General features: G+C 39.7%; 1 protein-coding gene across 2 annotated transcripts in view; it reads left to right on the forward strand.

Moving 5' to 3' along the window:
- The first annotated feature begins 278 nt into the window (after positions 1 to 278).
- The window catches only part of LOC130570147 (WD repeat-containing protein 11-like), a 44,382-nt gene continuing 24,247 nt past the window's right edge, over positions 279 to 20,413 (forward strand). For both annotated transcript variants that reach the window (XM_057360309.1, XM_057360317.1), the window contains exons 1-2: positions 279 to 513; positions 18,711 to 18,795. In XM_057360309.1, coding sequence (XP_057216292.1) covers positions 294 to 513; positions 18,711 to 18,795 — 305 coding nt within the window. In that variant the 5' untranslated portion in view covers positions 279 to 293. The remainder of the gene's footprint in view (positions 514 to 18,710; positions 18,796 to 20,413) is intronic.

Consider the following 20,413-nt stretch of genomic DNA (forward strand, 5'->3'; position numbering starts at 1 on the left):
CCAAACTTTTTACTTCCTTTTATTCTGCTTTTGAAGGTTACAGTTTCAATTTCTAAATAGGAAAGTTCCTCTTTCTGGCCGGATTACATTTCTCCATGTCGCGAGGCGTCTACACCCTGAATTTATAGGGGTGATATGTAAATTAAGATCGATTTCAGCCGCCGCATTTATCAAGGTACGATCATTCGTACATTGAGACTGGTGGCATACGAATCGCATGTAAACCTTGTCGTAAGATGATTTCTGCGCAGGATCTGCACTCGTTTCTTTGTTAGATTGATACATGAGGCCCAATGTGTTTGATAAGTTTTCTGATCTGTCTGATTGTTTCAGGTCATAGTCTGATTTCTGGAATAGACCCCCCACGGCCCTCGGCAGGTCAGCAGGAAGTGCATCTGAAGTTCCTATTGACAGGACTGCTGTCTGGCCTTCCCCTACCTCCTTTTTCCCTCCGAATGTGCCCCCCACTCACCACTAAGAACATCAACCACTACCAGCCTCTGCTGGCTGTAGGTGAGTATTACTGATAGAAAACCATATACACTTTCTACTCTTTTATGACTGACATATACTGTAAACATTCACCAGGATTCTGCACAGACAGTACGAGTGTTCAGCATTCAGGAATTGCTGAAAGGGATTTAGGTCATACTTGTCTGATTGCTGGCACTTTGTGCATTTAGGTTTGAAGTTTGTTTATGTAAGCCTGTTGTACCCTGTGGTATTACTCAATATTGCTGTTAGTCTTCAAAAATGATCAACAGAGTTTAACCTTTTATTAAATAAATAAATGAGATATAAACAACCAACATCAAGTTCAAACAAGAACTGCAAGCAGTACTACGGGGCCAAGCCCACAAGGCGCCGCAAGAGCAGTGCAGAGCCTCACCAGCGCAGTGTAACAAAAGCGAAAAAAGCACAAACTGCACATATGTGAAAAACACTGGTTGATAACTCAAAACAAAGCATGCCCACACCCAGCCCACACTTACCCCAGCTTACTCACAACTTGAAATGAGACAGTAGAGCAAAAGTAGCAGAAATACAGTGTATAGGAGGACCAGATGTCAGAAGTGACAATGAAAGAAAGAATGTCATTTTGTACTTACCTTATGTTTGTATATATTTACATGTATTATAAACCACTTTAGTTGCACTACATACTGTATATCGCACTTTATTGTATTTCATTACTAAAATGACATTACATTTCATTTGTTTACATACTTGCACTATTTTTGCACATACTTGAAAATTGACATGTACAGTATAAATGCGCAACACGAGGTTCGAACCCGCGACCTCTTGTACCCTAGGCTTGCGGTTTATCAGGTGTGCCAGTCAGACGATGTGTGCTTGAGTTAGCAGCGTTCAAGGGTTATAAGCAATTATATAAAAGAGTAATGTCTCATGAATGCTAGTTGGCGCTGTCTTGAAACTTCAAGGGTACGTTTGGGACTACAGTGTAAGTTGGTGACGCGTGTCAAATTTGGTGGCCTTATATCATACGGTTCAAAAGATATCAAGATTGATGACAAATTTCAAAATGGCGGACAGGTCGATCATCCAATCGTGACAGAATTATAATCGCACGATTCGGCATGACACGAGGAATCCATAGACACCGAGATCTCGGGTTTCTGACAAACATTTCAAAAGTTACAAGCAAAATAGCCATTTTTCCCATAGGTGGCGCTGTTCCCCATTTTGGCAAGGACCCCCAGTCCGAGGTGTCGATGAAGCGTACCAAGTTTCTTACCGATAGATCGATAAATGTTTGAGATATGGTCTAAAATCCCTTTTTGGGTCTTTGAAAAGTTTGCGGCGTCGTAACTTTTGAGCAACAGCGAAAATCTCCATTCCGGAGCATCTCTTCTATGCGGCTCAGTCCAAAGATCGTCTCAGCCGATTTTCGTGACAATCGGTCACAATTTCTAGGGCTAGTAGCGAAAAAACGCAATACTGTTCTTTTCAAGATGGCTGCTACTGTAATGGGTGGAGTCTTAGTGTAAGGGATGGAATGCGATGAGCGTGACGAATGCATGACGTGTGTCGAGTACAATTTTTGTACATTAATGGGTTCAAAAGTTAGGGGCTTGGCCCTTAATGATACAAATATTAACTACATTTCTCTAAAATACGAATGTGTTTTAAATGCATTTTTCATCAGGCAGACGCTAATTTGCTGTCATTTAAAAGAAATACGTGCGTGGTGGCGGTAGGGGGGTCCATTTCTTAAAACAGAAATGGAGGCGAAACAGATCCAAGAGAAAATGAAAAAGGAGATTTAAAAACAAAACAAAAGGAAGGAAGGAAGGAAGGAAGGAAGGAAGGAAGGAAGGAAGGAAGGAAGGAAAGAAAGAAAGAAAGAAAGAAAGAAAGAAAGAAAGAAAGAAAGAAAGAAAGAAAGAAAGAAAGAAAGAAAGAAAGAAAGAAAGAAAGAAAGAAAGAAAGAAAGAAAGAAAGAAAGAAAGAAAGAAAGAAAGAAAGAAAGAAAGAAAGAAAGAAAGAAAAGTGCCGTGTGGGAGCGTTTTAGCGAAGTGGTTTACGAGGATGAATCAAGTGCTGGGTATGTAATATGCAACGACTGTGAGGGCTAGACAATGTACCGTTATCCAGTCATTCGTGTGTGTTTGTGTGTTGCGTGTTGCAGTGACAGAAACGGCGATATTCAAAGTCTGAAGGGAGTAAAGCCTGTGTTTATTTTATTAAGAAAATGTAGGCTAATCTGGCCAAAGACAAACTTTTGTTTTATAAATAAATGTTCATTTAAAAGCATTTTACGATCAGCCATCAGATTGGCAGATTAGTTCTAACATCACTGAATCTGATAACATCATGCTTAAAACAAAGAGTTAGAGTAATTAAAGTGACGATCGGGTGTGGGTCGGGTGCGGATATCAATCAGAGAAAATTATATGTGCAGGCGGGTGGATAATTTATGTGAAGCAGCAGATGCGGGTGACATTTTAGCTTATCCGTGCATCTCTAGTGTGCGCGCAGAACTCATTCCCTGCATTCCATTTCCAAGTGATCATCCCTATACCCTACTCCCTTCGAAGAGTAAAGCTCTTGATGTGTGAGCTCTGAAGGAAAAAACACAATTATATCTCTTAATCTGTCTGTTTTAGATTCATTTGGCAAAAGGAGCAATAAAACAACATCATTTTCTGTTTATTTGGAGTCAGAGTCGGCGCCAGGGTGCACAAAGTGAGGGGGATGCTATGTTTAGTGGGGGGGGGGGGGTTGGGTTTAGGGATTTAGAATGGGCTGGTGTCCCGAAATGTCATCCTAACCGTCAGATTGTCCTACCAGGCATGCGCATATCAATGTTAAGTCATTTTCTTGCACTATAAAATCATCCTACTTGTTTATTTTATACTGCTACGGGAATCTGATTGTGTATTTTCATTGTTAAATCATTCTAGGCCTACATATTTATTTAGTATTGGTAGTACAATTATAGGGTGTTGCGCTGTAAATTAATCATACATGTTTCTTTTATGCTGGTAGGATAATCTGACAGGGTATTTACGATGTAAATTTATTTAATGTGTTCATTTTAATCTGGTAGAACTATCTGACAGGGTATTTTGCATTGTAAAATCATCCTACCTGTTTATTTTGTTGATGTGGTTTAGATTATAGCCTAAATTTTGCCCTGCGGTAGGAAAATCTGACAGGGTTGGACAATACTGATAGATCCAACTTTAGATCTTTCTGATCATAAATTTAGAGTCCAGTTTCACTAGATCGGATCTCTCCGTCAGGAAGTTATTAAACCTGGAAATATCAACTCCGTTGTGAGTCAATAGATACAGTGCTGAAGGGAAGAACAGCAGGCAGGAGACGAAGTGATGTTAAATAAACTGTAAAATGATTTATTGAATAATCTCAGTTGAGCTTTGATGCTCTCAATCAAGCTCTGTCAAACTTCGTCTGACTAAAAACAGATTCAATATGGGTTTTTAAACATTCAGGATTACAGTATCAAAACATTGTCTCATGGCGTTATTATGAACCTTGAGATAGAGACCATTGGAAACTCATATCAGCATAAGAGACAATACAACTCCCAACGAGGTTAAACAACAGGAAAGTAAGGAACCAAATAATACGAATAGAAGTTAATAATAAAATAGATGAATGAATACATATGATAAATGAATATTATAATGAATGAGATAAATGAAATAGAATAATAAAATGAAATAAAACAAGAAACAGTGTATGTTTCTATCCAGATCCATCATTCCCCCCTCTTAATCATATAGGAAAAAAATTGGATTATGTATGATTATAAATCTAACTGATTAAAAGCAAGCAACCTGCATAATCATAACAAACCAACAAAAAAAAGTTTGGTTGATCAGACCATTCTTTTCCCTTCTCCTTGCCCTTTAAATGGACAGGTCATTTTCTCTTTCATACCGCGTACTAGCATGAGTAAAGGAGGTGTGTCTAGTCTCAATGACTATTCCCTCAAAATTGTCTTTGTTCTTGAAATGCAGACACATAATCAGAGTTTGCCAACTCTTGATAACGTGGTCTCTCAGCGTACTGATCTCGAGGTTGTAAATCGAGCGACGCCCCTCTTATCCGGTCTGCAGGTGGTTGACGCCACAGAGTGTCCTCTGTATGATAAGACCTGAATCTTTCTGCAACCTGCTTGAAGGCTGCCGACATCAATCTGTAAACACAAGAAGAAAAGAGAAAGGAGACAGAGGAGTTCCACATTCAAGGAAACAAATAATGTCATCAACCGGTGTTGAAGCGTTGACTTACTTTAACTATTTTGACTCCCCTGTAAAAGTCAAGCAGAGACCGTACGACTAAGCTGTAGTTTGGTGTAAGCTAATTGCCCATAGCCCTCCCCCTATGTTCATCGTGAGGGTGACCCCCAAGTCACTAATAGACAAGGTTCTTCTCACGACTCCATCCTACAGCGGTTCGCAGGCCTCATTTCGACTTTTTGGGAGTATGAGCTAAAGCTAATTTACAGTGACTAATGTGTGTCCATCTAGTCTTGCCTAATAATTTCACTGCAGAAGGTGTAACTAGTAAGACTACATAAGGACCATCCCATCTTGGTTCTAAGCCTGAATGTTGCAGATTCTTGACAAAGACCATTTGCCCTGGCACAACACTATGTCCCCCCTCTTGGGGCATTTTCCAAGCTTCCTGAACCTGTTTTTGAGCCTTTTGTATAGCCTCGGTCAAAGTCATGCAGTACATTAAAAGTGAATCTGACATCAAATGCACATCAGCCTCAGCAAGATCTGGAGTTCCTGCTTACGACATTGGTCGGCCTGTGATAACCTCAAAAGGACTCAGTCCAGTCTCTTTGTTAGCTGATGAACGTATACTGCACAGAACTAACGGAAGAGCATCTACCCATGTCAGCCCTGTTGTTCCATATTTTGCCAGTCGTGTTTTAAGAGTCCGATTAACTCTTTCAATCATACCTGATGATTGTGGGTGCCCTGGACAATGGAAGTGCCATTGCATTCCCAGAAGTCTGCAAACTTCTTGACACACCTGGCCAGTGAACGTTGTGCCACAATCAGAATCAATACTCAACTCAACTCAACTTTATTTATATAGCGCTTTTACAATTTTCATTGTTACAAAGCAGCTGTACATGAGACACATTGACTACAAGCAAAACAATAAAGTTGTACCTGCAAAAACAAGAAAAGGTTGAAAACACAGAAGACAGACACACCCACACACAAAACACTCCACACACACAACACGCACACGCACCAACACACACAGACACAGAGACACACACACACACACACACACACACACACACACACACGTACACAGACAAGTACGCACACACACACACACGCTCAGTGAGAGCACACATTTAGGATAAAGGAGAGAGAAGCACAGGTCAAATATAACAGATAATAAATTCCTATATGCAATATTAATTAAGTAAAACTTTAAGATTCTAAAGCAGCCCCCCCGGTCAGGCAGATAGTGCAAAAACAGTATGCAAATGGTGGCGAGGAACCCAAAACTCTAATCGAGAAAAAAAACCTCAGGAGAACCCAGGCCCAACCAGGGGATTCCAGTTCCCCTCTGGCAAAAGCTGCTGCCTCTGCACAAGCTCCAGAGAACTTGCACAACAAGGCTAAATAAAATAAATAAACTTAATAATAAAATAAATTATAGTTTAAGATTATCATTAATAATCTAATAGCAATACCAACCAATACTGGTTGGAATTTCCCATCTGGGAATCACATCTCGAACCAAGACTTTAGCAGTAAAAGCAGTGCCTTTCTTAGTGGGGAAAGCTTCTACCCATCTAGAAAAATTGTCTACTATCACCAAGACATCTTGATAACCCTTACATTTAGGAAGAGTGATAAAATCGCATTGCAATTCACGAAACGGCCTAGAGGGTGCAGGTGTTCGATTTGAAACTGATGGAATCGGGGGTGCCGAATTGTGTTTTTGACATGTCATGCATCCGTTAGTTACAGCTTCAGCATGTCTCTTAAATCCCCTTGTCCACCATACTGTGTTAAAGCGTGAACACAATTGAGAAACCCCTATGTGTCCTACACTGTGTATCTGTGTGGCAAGATAAGGAAGCAAGGCTTTTGGAGCTACCTTTCTGTTTTGATATCTCCAAATGTTGTCATCTGACAATTTACAACCATTTTCTATCCACTCCCATTTTTCTTCTCGGGAGCACTGATTTTGCATCTCCGCTGTGTCTTTGAGCTGTGTGTGATGTTCAATGACCTGCAATTGACATGCTTGAGCAGTAGGAATGTCTGCCGTTCTTGCGGCGGCAACCTTGGCTGCCTGGTCAGCAAGAGAATTTCCCTTCGTTTCAACAGAATCGCTCTTCGTATGAGCTTTCACCTTCAATACCGCAACCTTTTGCGGAAGCTGCAGAGCGTTTAAAAGATTTTCCACCACTCTACCATTCTTTATAGGCGTACCTGCAGAGGTGAGGAAACCTCTTTGCTGCCACCCTGCTCTGAAATCATGAACCACACCAAACACGTAGCGGGAATCACAGTAAATATTTACTGTTTTGTCAGTTGCCAATTCACATGCTTTTGTAAGGCCAATCAATTCAGCTTGTTGAGCTGAGGTTCCTGGTGACAGGGCCCCAGAAGCTAAAATTTCTGAATCAGTGGTCACTGCCCAACCTGCCTTGCGTTCCCCATTTTCCACAAAAGTTTGACCCATCAGTGTACAAAATCAAATCAGGATTTTCAATTGGTACATTGTCTAAGTGTTCGTCTACGCTTAAATTTTGTACAATCTCTGCACAGTCATGGCCATCTGGAGTTGCTTCAGACAGTGAAAACAATGTGGCTGGGTTTGATGGTGTAGCTTTTTCAATAACAATATTTGGTAACTCTAGTGCCGTGGACCATTTGATCCATCTTGGAAGTGTCACACGTGCAGCTCTACCTAGAGACAACAAAGCATGTACAGAATATGGACAGCGAATGGTTAATTTCTGATCAAGCACTACAGGAGTCACACAATACAAAGCCAGATAAACTGCTTGAACTGCTCGCAAGCAAGGCCCCACCCCAGTGCTACTGTGTCAAGTTGCTGAGAATAATACCCCATAGGTTTATTCTGATCTCCCCATTCCTGAGTTAACACAGAGGTCATGTAACCTTTTTGTTCATGAACATGCAATATGAATGATTTCCTGTGATCTGGTAATCCTAAAGTTGGAGCTACACACAGTGTCTGTTTCAAATTCTCAAAACATAATTGAGTATCAGGATGCCAGTCAACTAAGTCCTGTGCTCTGGGATTCCCTTTCAACAAATTGTTTAAAGGTTGTTTTTTCTCTGCATAGTTTTCAATCCAACTACGATTGTAGTTACAGAGACCCAGAAAAGATCTTAACTCTCTGATTGTTTTGGGAACTGGATGTCTTTTCACCGCCTCGCATCGGCTCGGTGTTATTTTCCTCTCACCCTGAGACAAACTTTGCCCTAGATAGATTACCTCACTCTGACATAGCCTAGCCTTTTTCAGATTCGCTCTGTGACCTTTGCTGTGCAGAAAATCAAGCAGCCGCCTGACATCTCTCTCATGTTCAGCTTCGTCCTCTGAACAGATCAGCACATCATCAATGAACTGAATAACAAATGATGTTGACTCAAAGTCCTTCAAGTGTCTGTGTAGAGCCTGATGATAAATAGTTGGGCTGTTATGCAGACCTTGAGGAAGATGAATAAACGAGTATTGTTGACTCTGAACTGTAAAAGCAAACCATGATTGCACATCTTTAGCCAGTGGCACTGACCAAAATCCATTAGCCATGTCAATCACTGAAAACCACTTGTGTTCTGGTTTAATCAATCTGAAAATTGTGGTTGGGTCAGCTACGAGAGAAGTGATCTTATCAATGTACTGATTTGCTACCCTGTAGTCAATTGTGAGTCTCCATGAACCGTCAGGTTTCTTTACAGGCCACACAGGACTGTTGCTAGGGCTGTTGATCTTAATAATAATGCCTTTCTCCTCTAGTTGTTCAACAACTGACATAATGCCCTTCATGGCAGCAGGGTTGAGGTGATACTGCTTCGTGCAAGGGTGTGCTGTCCCTGTAAATGTGACAGGTTCCATAACAAGTAACCCACAATCTGTTTTATTATCTGTCCAAATCGCATGTGATCGTAAATCAGCTTTGACTAATGTTCTTAGTCTCCAGGTTACTTTGCCCTCCTTGAATTCAAAGTCTGAATTTAGTGTCATCAAAACATCTAACCCCAATAATGGTTGAGTGACTTCCCCCACCCAAACTGCAGCATTGATCTCTTGGGCCCCAAACAAAAAGGTTATTGGCTGTGTTTTTGTTAAAAATGTTCCCTTCCCTGTTGCACCTGTGACATGAATGGTTTCTGTTGTCATCAAAACATTTGAAAGATAACCTGATGGAATCACAGTTAACTCTGCGCCAGTATCAATTAGGAAATCTACGTCTGTTTGTGTGTTAAGAATGTGGGCCCTCACATATAAGCCATCTGATTTATGCATAACCACTGCCTCCAAGGCCCTGAGACAGTGGTGACCTAGTTTCCCTTTACTTCTGCAGCTGGTTGTTGGACAGCACCCAACAGCCTTTGTTGTGTCTCACTCGGAAGCTGAGCAAACTGATAAACTGGATCTAAGACATTAGAAACCTTGGGAGGAGGAGGAGGAGGAAAACTCTGCCCAACTCTCTCCCCTCTCAGCTTGATTTTTATTTTTGCATAGCAATTTTTTGCCCAGTGTCCCTTTTTTCCACAACGCATGCAAACATCCTTTGGCACAGTATTTCTGAACCCATTTTCAGATTCTTCTTTTAAAAACCGCATTGACTTTGAGGCTTGGCTCTCTGCTCGAGCTACATCACTTGCAGTTTTGCAACAAATCATCAACAGTGAAATTAAGTCTGTGGGAGTACCTAAACCCTCTTTCCTGTTACACACTCCTTTTCTTATTTCAAGTAATAACCCATCAAGCCAAACTGATAAGAAAGGTCCTCCCTTTCCTGGGATCTTAATAAAACAGGATCGCCCTTTTGATCTAGGCCTGAAAACATTGAAAATGTCTCACACATTCGCTCTGTGTAATCCTCAACATTTTCATTAGCTTTTTGTTTGCATCTGCTAATCTCATTCCAGTCAACCTTTTGCTGTTGTGCTTTTCTGCACCACATCTTAAGCCTTTTCCATCCTTCTATTTCTGATCTAGGGTCTGCCATGCACTCATCACACAAAACATCACCAAGAGCTTCCTTCAGGTTCCTTCTATCTGCGGCTGACAGATTCACTGAGACTATGCTGAACCCATCTCTGAATGACAGAGAAAACACCTCTTTAAGAGCTTCCAGTCGCGCTAATGCTGCCCTCGGATCTTTTCTTACATCACCAACCTCTTTTTACCAATTAAACACTTCTTTGGCATTTGCAGGCACATATTTGTAATGGACTTCATCACAACCCTGAATCTCACGATCCATTAACACATTTCCATCCTTTGTTTTCTGTAGATAAACTTCAGCTTTCTTTTTGCCTTTTTTTACATCAACTCTCAATGGTCTGAGTCTTGCCTTTGCTCCCTGAAATTCATCAGAATCTGTGTTACAGGATTTAAGGATTTTCCGTTCTCTAACAGAATAATGTTTTTTCTCCTTTTTACCCTGTTCAAGCTGGTCTTCTAACTCCTTGCACCTGTCCTGTAGAGTTTTTATTTCTACAGTCATAACTTCCTTATCTTTTTTCAACCTGCGATTTTAAATCATCACCTCTATCTTGTAATCCCCTCAGCTTGCTTTCCATAACGTCTTTCTCCCTGTTATGGTTATCTTTGTCTATTTTCATTTCCCATTTCCTGCATTTAGACAAAGTAACAAGAGTCCAAGGAACCTGCCGTGAATCTCTTTTTCTCATTCTCTCAATTTTTTTCCATACTGTCCTAATATCATTAGGCTCCCAAATTCCACCTTTCTGAGCTTTGATCTTAAACTTTTCAACTATTTCTGCCTCTATTTGTTTAGTGTGAAAACATTCATGTAATTTATCTGACAATTCCCCAGCTATTTCATGTAGTTTAATATCTGCATCACCCTTAGTTTCAGACATCTTATCGTTAGTCTTTTTTCCTGACATTGCCATACACATAATGAACAATTAGAATCAATCCCCTAACACACACAGTGTTAAAACCACGGTACCACTTTACTTTTGATTCTTTAGACTCACACTGCTGTTGGTGCGCCCCAATTGCAGCAGCACGATGAGAAGAAGACCTGCAGGGTTTCCCTTCGTATCTCACATCCGTCACAAGTCCGGTTGTTCAGCTTTCATTCCATCCTGCCGACAACGCCATATGATAGATCCAACTATGAGATATGGCTTGTAGATCTTTCCGATCATAAATTTAGAGTCAAGTTTCACTAGATCTCTCTCCATCAGGAACTTATTAAACCTGGAAATATAAACTCCGTTGTGAGTCAATAGATACAGCGCTGAAGGGAAGAACAGCAGGCAGGAGACGAAGTGATGTTAAATAAACTGTAAAATGATTTATTTAATAATCTCAGTTGAGCTTTGATGCTCAGTCAAGCTCTGTCAAACTTCGTCTGACTAAAAACAGATTCAATATGGGTTTTTAAACATTCAGGATTACAGTATCAAAACATTGTCTCATGACGTTATTATGAACCTTAAGATAGATACCATTGGAAACTCATATCAGCATAAGAGACAATACAACTCCCAACGAGGTTAAACAACGGGAAAGTAAGGATCAAATAATACGAATAGAAGTTAATAATAAAATAGATGAATGAATACATATGATAAGTGAATATTATAATGAATGAGATAAATGAAATAGAATAATAAAATGAAATAAAACAAGAAACAGTGCATGTTTCTATCCAGATCCATCAATACCTACCGGTGTCTTCACAAGAAATGTTGCGTGCATTTAACAGACTGTAATTTGTAACTGCAGTTGCGCCATTACGCCACAGTGAAGGCGCTGTTTCGTTATCAGCACACTGAGGCGCTAAAAAGAGTTGCAGAACAAGAGACAGCTCTCACTAAATCCTTGGTGTTTCGATTCAGATACGTGGGCGTGGCTTGTTGGTTTTGACTAAATCTTTAGTGTTTGAAGTCTTATGAAACCTTTACCCTAACCCACACCCTATTTTGCATCCAAGTACGTTTAATTTCTCAATAGGGGCTGGCTGCAGGCGATGGGGCGAGTGGAGCTCCACTCAAAAGCGGAAATACGTCACCTCCACTCGAAGCCCGAGCAGATATACGTCACCTAATTCTGACCTCAACCCGGAAGTAATTTATGAAACGGCGCTGTTTTATTGTCAATAAATACTTGTAATGTTTTAGTGCTACAAAATTATTGTTTAAGGGCGTTTTCACACATAAGGGTTTGTTTCGGAACCTGGTGCGTTTTCTCTCTTGGTTCGATTCGTTTAGGCATATGTGAACACGGCAATCGCGCTAGAAATCCGCCCCAAAACAATCGCTCCGAGACCGCCTGAACAAGGTGGTCTCAACCCGGTTGCAAACGAACTCTGGAGCGGTTCGGTAGACGTGTGAAAGCCATCCGACCCAACGAACCAGACTGTATCACAATGTATGATGGGTAATTATGTAAAGTTGCGTGACGCAAAAGGGATTGTTTTGCTAATTGTTCCCTGTAACAATGTTCAAAGTAAGGAAGGAAGGAGGCGGGAACCGGCGAACGTTAAACCAAACTTTTAATAAAATAAACAATCAACAAAACGAAAGTAAAGTGCTGACAGCTCCCTCACAGTCGACTGCCGGCCACACAAACACAATAAAACATAACATAAAATCCAGGCCTGGTTCTCTCTCGTCCTTCTCCTCCTTTTATGCTTCCCGAGCTCCGCTGTGAGATACACGAGACAACGCGCAGTTGACGCTCATTATCACTCGCATTACTGGCCGGAAAATAAACAGATGCACTCTGACCAATCGAATGAGAGTTTACTCGCACATGACTTTTATTAACAAAGTTTGGTCCGTTTGGAAATATTGCCTTGTGAATGCGAACCGAACTAAAATAAATTTAAATATTGTAGCGATTTAACCCCCGGTTTCGGAACAAAGCAATCGATACACAGGTGTGAAAACTCCCTAAATGTTATTAAATACATTTCATGTTACTAAATCCAGACATTGCTTCCAGGTTTGTATTTAGAAAGTAAACATTATAATAGTTAGCAGTGAACAATAAATGAAACATCAAATAAATTAATTTTTATAAAAATGAAAAATGTGAACACAAATAATTTAGGAATTTTATATTTAAAGCAAAACAACATTCAAAACCACCACAGTAAAATGTTGAAGAATTTCCACAAATTAAGTTTTCATTGTTTTGAGTAAAAAACACAAACTATATTTACAAAACGCATCAACTGCAAGTAACCGTAAATAACGATCAACGAACGTACTTCTCCTTCTTTTTTCCTTTTAATGGCGGGTTGCAACCAACATGTTTAGGTGTATATCGCCACCTACGGTACCGGGGTGTGTAACATCAGGGTTTTCAGTACTTCGGTGGATTATATAAAAAAATCTGATTTTCTAAACCTGTATTTTAAAGAAATTCATGCAACATCAGCTAACATTGGCGAGGCATCAATATTGATCATCAAAAATATATAAATCCATCGTGTTTATTCATCCTTTTTGCGTAATTTCACGGAAGTCATATGCGTTGTGCTTGCATTGCACGTTAAGACAGCGTCAGTCTGCAAGTAGTGTAGGGATGCGGAGATAAAATTACCAGAGTAAAGGGCTCAGCATACTACATTCGAAATTAAAAAATGACCATCTGTGACCTGATTTCGAACAAAATCTGCTCCAAACGACAATTCGTTTCACTAGTTCGCAGCAGCAAACCAAACAGAACTCTCCGGGAAAGTTTGTGTTGGCCGGTAAACACCCTCGAGCCACCATTGGTCCATGGCCATTACGTAATAGGTGGGTGTGTTCTTTGTGTGGCCACGTGCGCAGAGGCTATTTGGATACGTCATGTAAACAAAGGAGTGTTGGATTGTTCGAAAACACTATACCGTCTCTCAACGTTTTCGAGCTTCGTTTTACCCCAAAACGCAGAACGACAGCGCAATTCGCCTGGACTATGCTGAGCCCAGCGATGCCAGGTGACGTATTTCCTGTTCGAGAGTGGAGCTCCACTCGCCCCATCGGCTGCAGCTAGACCCCTGTCTAATTTCTTGAAATGTCTTAAATTAACATGACGTCCATCAATGTAATGTCTTCAGCTGTGCAGTTGGATCGTTGAATCAGCGTATACTGTACACAGCGAGTTCGCCAGTATGAACGCACATTGCGTTCAGAACGACTTGCACACGAATGACTCATTTGAACCGATTCATTTAAACTATTGAACTTTTCAGTCATTAACGAGATCATTGAATCATTTAAAGTGAACCACAGAGAATGCAAGATGTGAATGAGCTTTGCTCATTTAGAAAGACTGGTTAATTCAGTTGGCTATTGTGGGCTGAAAAGTTAGTTGAAAATGACAGAAAAGCTTTATTTGATAAAAAAAACATTTCTGTTTGGTTGAATAAAATGTAATATTTTTAATAGTTTTATATAACTGTAATAATTGTCATTTTCATCTAATTTTATTAGAACTTTTAATATGTCAAAGCCACTTTGGTTAAGCCACTTAAAGGTACGATAGTACGTGTGCCAAGTGGTTGATTTCCTCAGGGCAACATATTTTTATAAATAAAACCTAAACCCACACCAAACCCCAACCCTAGCCATAACTTACTCCTAAAATCAGAGGGAAATGATAAGCAAAAAACAATGGTCTAGAACAGGGGTCACTAACTAGCGGACTCCGGTCCGAATGCGGACCGCGAGATGCGTCCGTCCGGACCTCAAAGCCTTTTGACATAATAAATAAATGAACGCCTAACATTATTTTATAATGCAATCAAATTTATACCAGGCACATCAAGGTCCGCTCAGTAGCAGTTTGGGTCCTACGGCGCCACGGACAGTTAACATATGCGCACTGTTGCCACGTTCAGACGTCGATGTCTCGACGAGAGAAGAGAGCCGGGACAGACTCGCTGCACAGCGCGCAGACAGATGTAACTGTCAGTGACTGAAAAACAATGTCCTTTTCAAAAGTTAGAAAAGTTGACGCTGAAAACCATGTTTTCCGAGATGAATGGGTCGAGAGATTTGCATTTATTCTTCCTGCATCGAGATGCACGAGACCGGTTTGTCTCATTTGCTCGGAGTCTGTCGCGGTTGTCAAAAGTGGAAACCTTAAACGGCATTATGAAATTAGACAGAGACACTTTGAAGAAACTTACAAGCAGCAGTCCGAGGTAAGGACACGGAAAATATATTAGCTCAAAGCCCAGTAGTAGCGATCTACATGGGTCCTCCCTCACTCACTTACCGCCCAACAACGAGCGAATGTTCGGCTAAGAATACAGTGGATCTTAGGAAAACATAACAAGCCCTTTACTGATGGTAAAAGAGTGAATGGAGCCTGCGTGTGAAACACTTTTAGAAGGAAAATAAAGACATGAACTAAAAGAAAATATTAAACTAACCCCCCTTTCAGCTGCAACAGCCACAAGAAGAACTGAAATGTTATCATATGATGATCAGTCGCAACTTGATGTTGCTATTTGTTCATCTCAGTTCAGCAGAAAACAACACTTTAGTTTTCTTTTAAAGTTGATAATGTTGAAATGAATGTATGTTCAATGCAGGTGTAGAGATTATTGCATTTTGCACATTTTCCTTCATTATATTGTTGTCAGACATTGTTATGCCGTTGTATAGATATGAAAAGACATGTTTATTTCTTTGGTCTGCCAAAAACCATCAATTCATGATTTTAGGTATTTAATTGTCCGGACCTCGACTGGCAAGGAGGGTTTGTTTACTGGACCTCAAGCAATTTTAGTTGAAGACTCCTGGTCTAGAAGCACCTAATCCTGGTTGGAAGATTAAACTTAAAATAAACTGTAAACTTATTTCTGAAATCTGATTGGTTGATTTAAATGTTGTCCCAGGGTCAACATGATGTTGCCCTAAGGACATTAACCACTTGGAAAAAACAGAAGAGCCAGAGATCAGGATGGCACCACCTCCGCCCAATTTTGAGCCAGGAAAAACCCTGAGTGCGTGCTGCCATTTTGAAGTCTCAAGTTTAACAATTCTAAATGTCTTTTTCGAGGACATAATTGCATAGCTTTTTCAAAGCTAATAAATTGAACTGAACTAAAAGACATGAAAGACACTTTATGAAAGACACTGAAACTGAAAGGCTAATTTTTTTAATATCAACTTGGAGGAGAGCAAATGTTGTATGACGTTTTGACAAAAAGAACTGGAAATACACCGATCATAGCCTACATAAATTCAGCGGAAGTTAATAAATGAAGATGACTAATTTAGACGCATACATATATTATTTAATATTGCCAAAATTATTCACAAATAATGCTTTTTTGCTCAAAAACTGATGTGCACAAGCTCAGATCAATCACGCCCATGATTAATCAGTTCCAAAAAAAAAATGTCAGAAGCAGGCTTTAAAGAAAAAGTGACAGAAAAAGTATACAGGGGACTGTTCCCCAGTAGAGCTTTATGTCTAACAAAACGATCGCATCAATATAACAACACTAAAGAGCGAGCTCTTGCTTTCTGATAGACAGCCTGTATCTCCACTTGTCACTGTCTGCATAATGGTAATGCGCATTTCTTGTTAAGCAATGCATACAGAAACGTGGCCGCTGGACGCAAGCAGCCCTTTAGCTTGCGTTTTTAACAACACATGAAAGTACAGCACAAGACAATGTCTTTAAATTCTGTTAGTGTTAACGAAGAAATACATTATTTTTTACCCTCTGCTCTTGTTGTTTCTTTAATAAATATAAACCAAAATCATTCTCCAAATGTTTTTTAAATTATTTCGTCTTTTATCACTTTAAAAAGTGAGGGGGCACAGTGACTGAAGTGGCCGGGCCATGCACCATAGGGCCCGCTCGTGGCGCCGACTCTGTTTGGAGTGACGTTTTGTATGGTGTCTCTTTTTCGAATGCACTGCGTGTCTGCGTGCGCTTGTGTTTCCTTTCTGCAGCTCCCAGCCGCTTCTCGTCTGGTGCCCCCTGCTGTTTTAATGTTTCAAGTCATAACAGCTGTTTGTGAAGAAAGGCTCGACTTCCAAATGATGTCATTTAAATCAAATTCAAGCATTTAAAGCGGTTTGTTCATGGTGTGTGCGGCAGCAACAAGTTAACGGGTCATCTCAATCATTGTGAATGTTGTATGAAGTTTTGACAGAAAAGTATTGGAAATATACAGGTCATGCATAGAATTCTGTGGACGATATATTTAATATTGACACAAGTAAAGGTAGCAAAGGGCTCTCTTAACTTATATTTTACAGTTTGTCAATTAATAAGATTATAAACTTTGCATATGCATCCCTCAAAATCCCCCACAAAGCCCCGCCACATAACAAATCCCAATTTAACCCCTGAGAACAGGAACAAATGATTGCCTCTTAGTAACAGGATTAGAATGTTGAAGAACTAGAAATGCTTGATGCTGAAGAGGGCTCCTGTGAAACATAAGATGAAGTCATATAACATTTGAAAAGATAAAACCTATTTCACTTAAACCTATTATTTTAAATAAGTGAAGTCAAGTTTATATAAAACTCTGTTCCTGATTGCTGGTAATATACAGTAGTATGCCTGCATGTTTCAGTAAAACCAGAGCATGACACGCATAACCTTTGCTTTCTTTATCTATATAGTTCATCCAAAATTCTCTCATGATCCCAGATGTATTTGAAAGCCTTTCTTCAGCTGAACACAAACGGAAAATAGATTTTTATAAAAATATTCCTTTAATAGCCTTGTTAAAATTTAGTTAAGCATATATAGTTAATTAGAAATTAGAAATGCATTAGAAATACTCTGTTGTATAGAGTCAGTAGACAGCGCACCAGTATCAAGTTTTCTTTTGTGCTTGGGTATACAAAAACACAAGATTATGTCCTAAAGCGTGTGATGTGTACAGCTCAGTCATGTAGATGTGCTGCTCAATTTAAACTACAGAAATAGTCTGATAGAACGAAGCCAGGCTGGGTGAAAACCTGTCATCCGGTGGTCACTGAACTGTTGCTGATTGTCAGGTATGTCTTTTCTCTACTTCTCAGAGCAGGAGAGCGAATGTTGCCTTTTTCATCACCCTGGGAGTGTTTAAAAACGCAAATATTTTTATCTGCTTTACAGTTGGATGATGCAACCTGTCTCCTGGTGGGAGTGTGCTTACCTGTGTGTGTGCGCGCATGTGTCTGTTTGTGCATCGGGGCAGAAGTCGATACGGAGAGCAGAGGAGAATTGTAAATTTGCGACCATGTAGAGACAGAAATGACATGCCGCCTTGTAAAAAGTGTGGGGAAAAAAGGAACGGCAAATGATCCAAAGCATACAATAGGAATTATCCCATTGATGACTTAACGAACGATGGTCTGGTAATGTCTATGGGTCGCAGACTCACTGCCGTGATTGCATGCAATGGATTTGCAACTAAATACCAATTAAGTTAAATTTAAATTAAGTTACGCTGACATTAGATGGAGGGATGAAACTTTAAAATAGCTGTTATTGTAATTTTGTAAAACATACATGGTTTGAATCAGTCAGTAAAAGTTGTGACATTCTGTACTTCCTCATATTCCTTTTGTTATCCTTTTTATAGCTTTCTTTACTCCTTAGCAAATAGTGCAATTTTTCTATACTGTCCCAATAATTATGGTGGACATATACAGTACACACACACAAAATAACTATGCTGAACACAAGTTTGGCAATGCAAGACAAGTGGTCACAAAATATTGATGCTCTGGATCACATACAGCCGTACTCTATAAAGCAGTTGAATTATGTATTGCTTTGACTGGATATGATTATTTTTACTGTTTGAAACTCTGTTTTTGCTTGGTTTTTGAAACTCAGTGTAGGAGAAAGTGTGTGAAACAACATGCATGGATGCCACTTTTTTCAATTTAGCTTCAGGACATAGTTTGGTCTGGCAGAGTGGTCTATACAGTAGGTGATAAATGTATTCATGTATCTGTGTTTTGGCCATTAGGTACAAGCAATGGGTCTGTGCTGGTGTACAACCTGACCAGCGGTCTCCTGCACAAAGAGCTGAGTGTTCATTCATGTGAGGTCAGGTAAGAAACCCTGTTTTACTTTCTCATTACCAGCATTCATACATGTGATTACATTATGTGTGTGACACATAAATCATGTGATTCAGTAGATGTGCTTTCAGGCAGTAGATTGTATCTGTTAAAATGTTGGACATCTAAACACCATGTCAACACCGGCCGCGGCTCGGCGTGGCACAACCCATTAACATTTTGTCCACACTGGATGTGGCGTGACATGACAAACCTATGAAGAACAAGCCATTGTCGTGTCGCGATACACCGTCACATCTGGTGTAGACACAGTGTAAGGGTGCAGAATAGGGCTGTCACCAAATCAGATTTTGACTACATGGTTAAAAGAATTTACAATTACTATTTGATTGTGATGTCTGTCTATTTTGATGATAATAATAGGGATGTAATGATTCACTCAGCTCAAGATACGATTCATTCACGATTTATTTTTACAAAATGAGTTGACAAATTTGAAATGAACAACAGCCCTTTTATTATTTCTCAAATGCTGCACATTTCTTTTTAAAATTAAAATATATTTTATTACAAATAAAAAATCTAAACTGCAATTTTAAAACAAATTCCAAATTAAAAAAAAAGAATAATACAAAGTCTCGGACTTTAAAACGGACTGTAATAAAGCTCAATAAAACGGGAAAGAAGGAGGCGGGAACCGGCGAACATTTAAACATTTTAATCAAAAATAAATAAACAATAAAAGCAATAAAACAGGTCTCACGAACATAAACAAAACTTAACTAATGTCCGGGCCCGGTCCTCTCTCGCCGTATACTCCTGCCGCTCAGCCTTTTATGCTTCCGATCTCCTCCGTGGTAGATACGAGGCCGGTGGCGCCCAGCTGACGCTCATTATCAATTGCATCACCAGCCTCGCTTGCTCCTCCCACGGCTCTCGTCACGCCTCCCTCGTCACACGGACTTTGTCTGCTTTTTTTGGATTTTTACATTTAAGATATATCAGCATATCCACGTTTTCCAAGTTTGAGGTAAACACAGCAGCCCTTGCTGTTCAAAACGTAAAACACGATAAATAACATCTCAACCGGTTCAAATCGTCACATATTATAATCGATTTTCAACCGGCTCACGGTGAATCGTTACATCTCTAAATGATAATAATAATAATATTGCTACCAGACAAATGCATCTTTTTTAATTTTGTTTATTTTGTGCTGTCTCTTATTTTGGCTAATGAATCACACTCAAAATCTGAGTGTAGGGAGTCAAAGGCTGAGTTGTAAAATGTTAAATAGGTGCATTACCATCAACCAGATGCTGGAATATTTACAATATTGTCATATGTCGATGTTATAGTCTATGTCCAATGTAATAACATTAACCAGTATATTTTGGTAAAAGAAAATGTTCTTCGGGTAAAAACGATCCGAACACAACATGAGGGTTTAAAACCCTGTTTACCTCTTCTACAGACGTATTTTTTACTTTAAGCGACCAATCACATTCATTGCATGTTGTTATGGAAACGACATGTCTCTGTCATTGGTTAGCTGTGAAAAAGGTGCTTGACAAGACGTTTTTTCATAAAGTTTTCAGAAACATTTTCAACCTCAAAAGACACTTTGAGCTGCAAAAAAAGACGCTGG

Source organism: Triplophysa rosa, linkage group LG2 (genome assembly GCF_024868665.1).
Source record: "Triplophysa rosa linkage group LG2, Trosa_1v2, whole genome shotgun sequence".
Lineage (NCBI taxonomy): Eukaryota > Metazoa > Chordata > Actinopteri > Cypriniformes > Nemacheilidae > Triplophysa > Triplophysa rosa.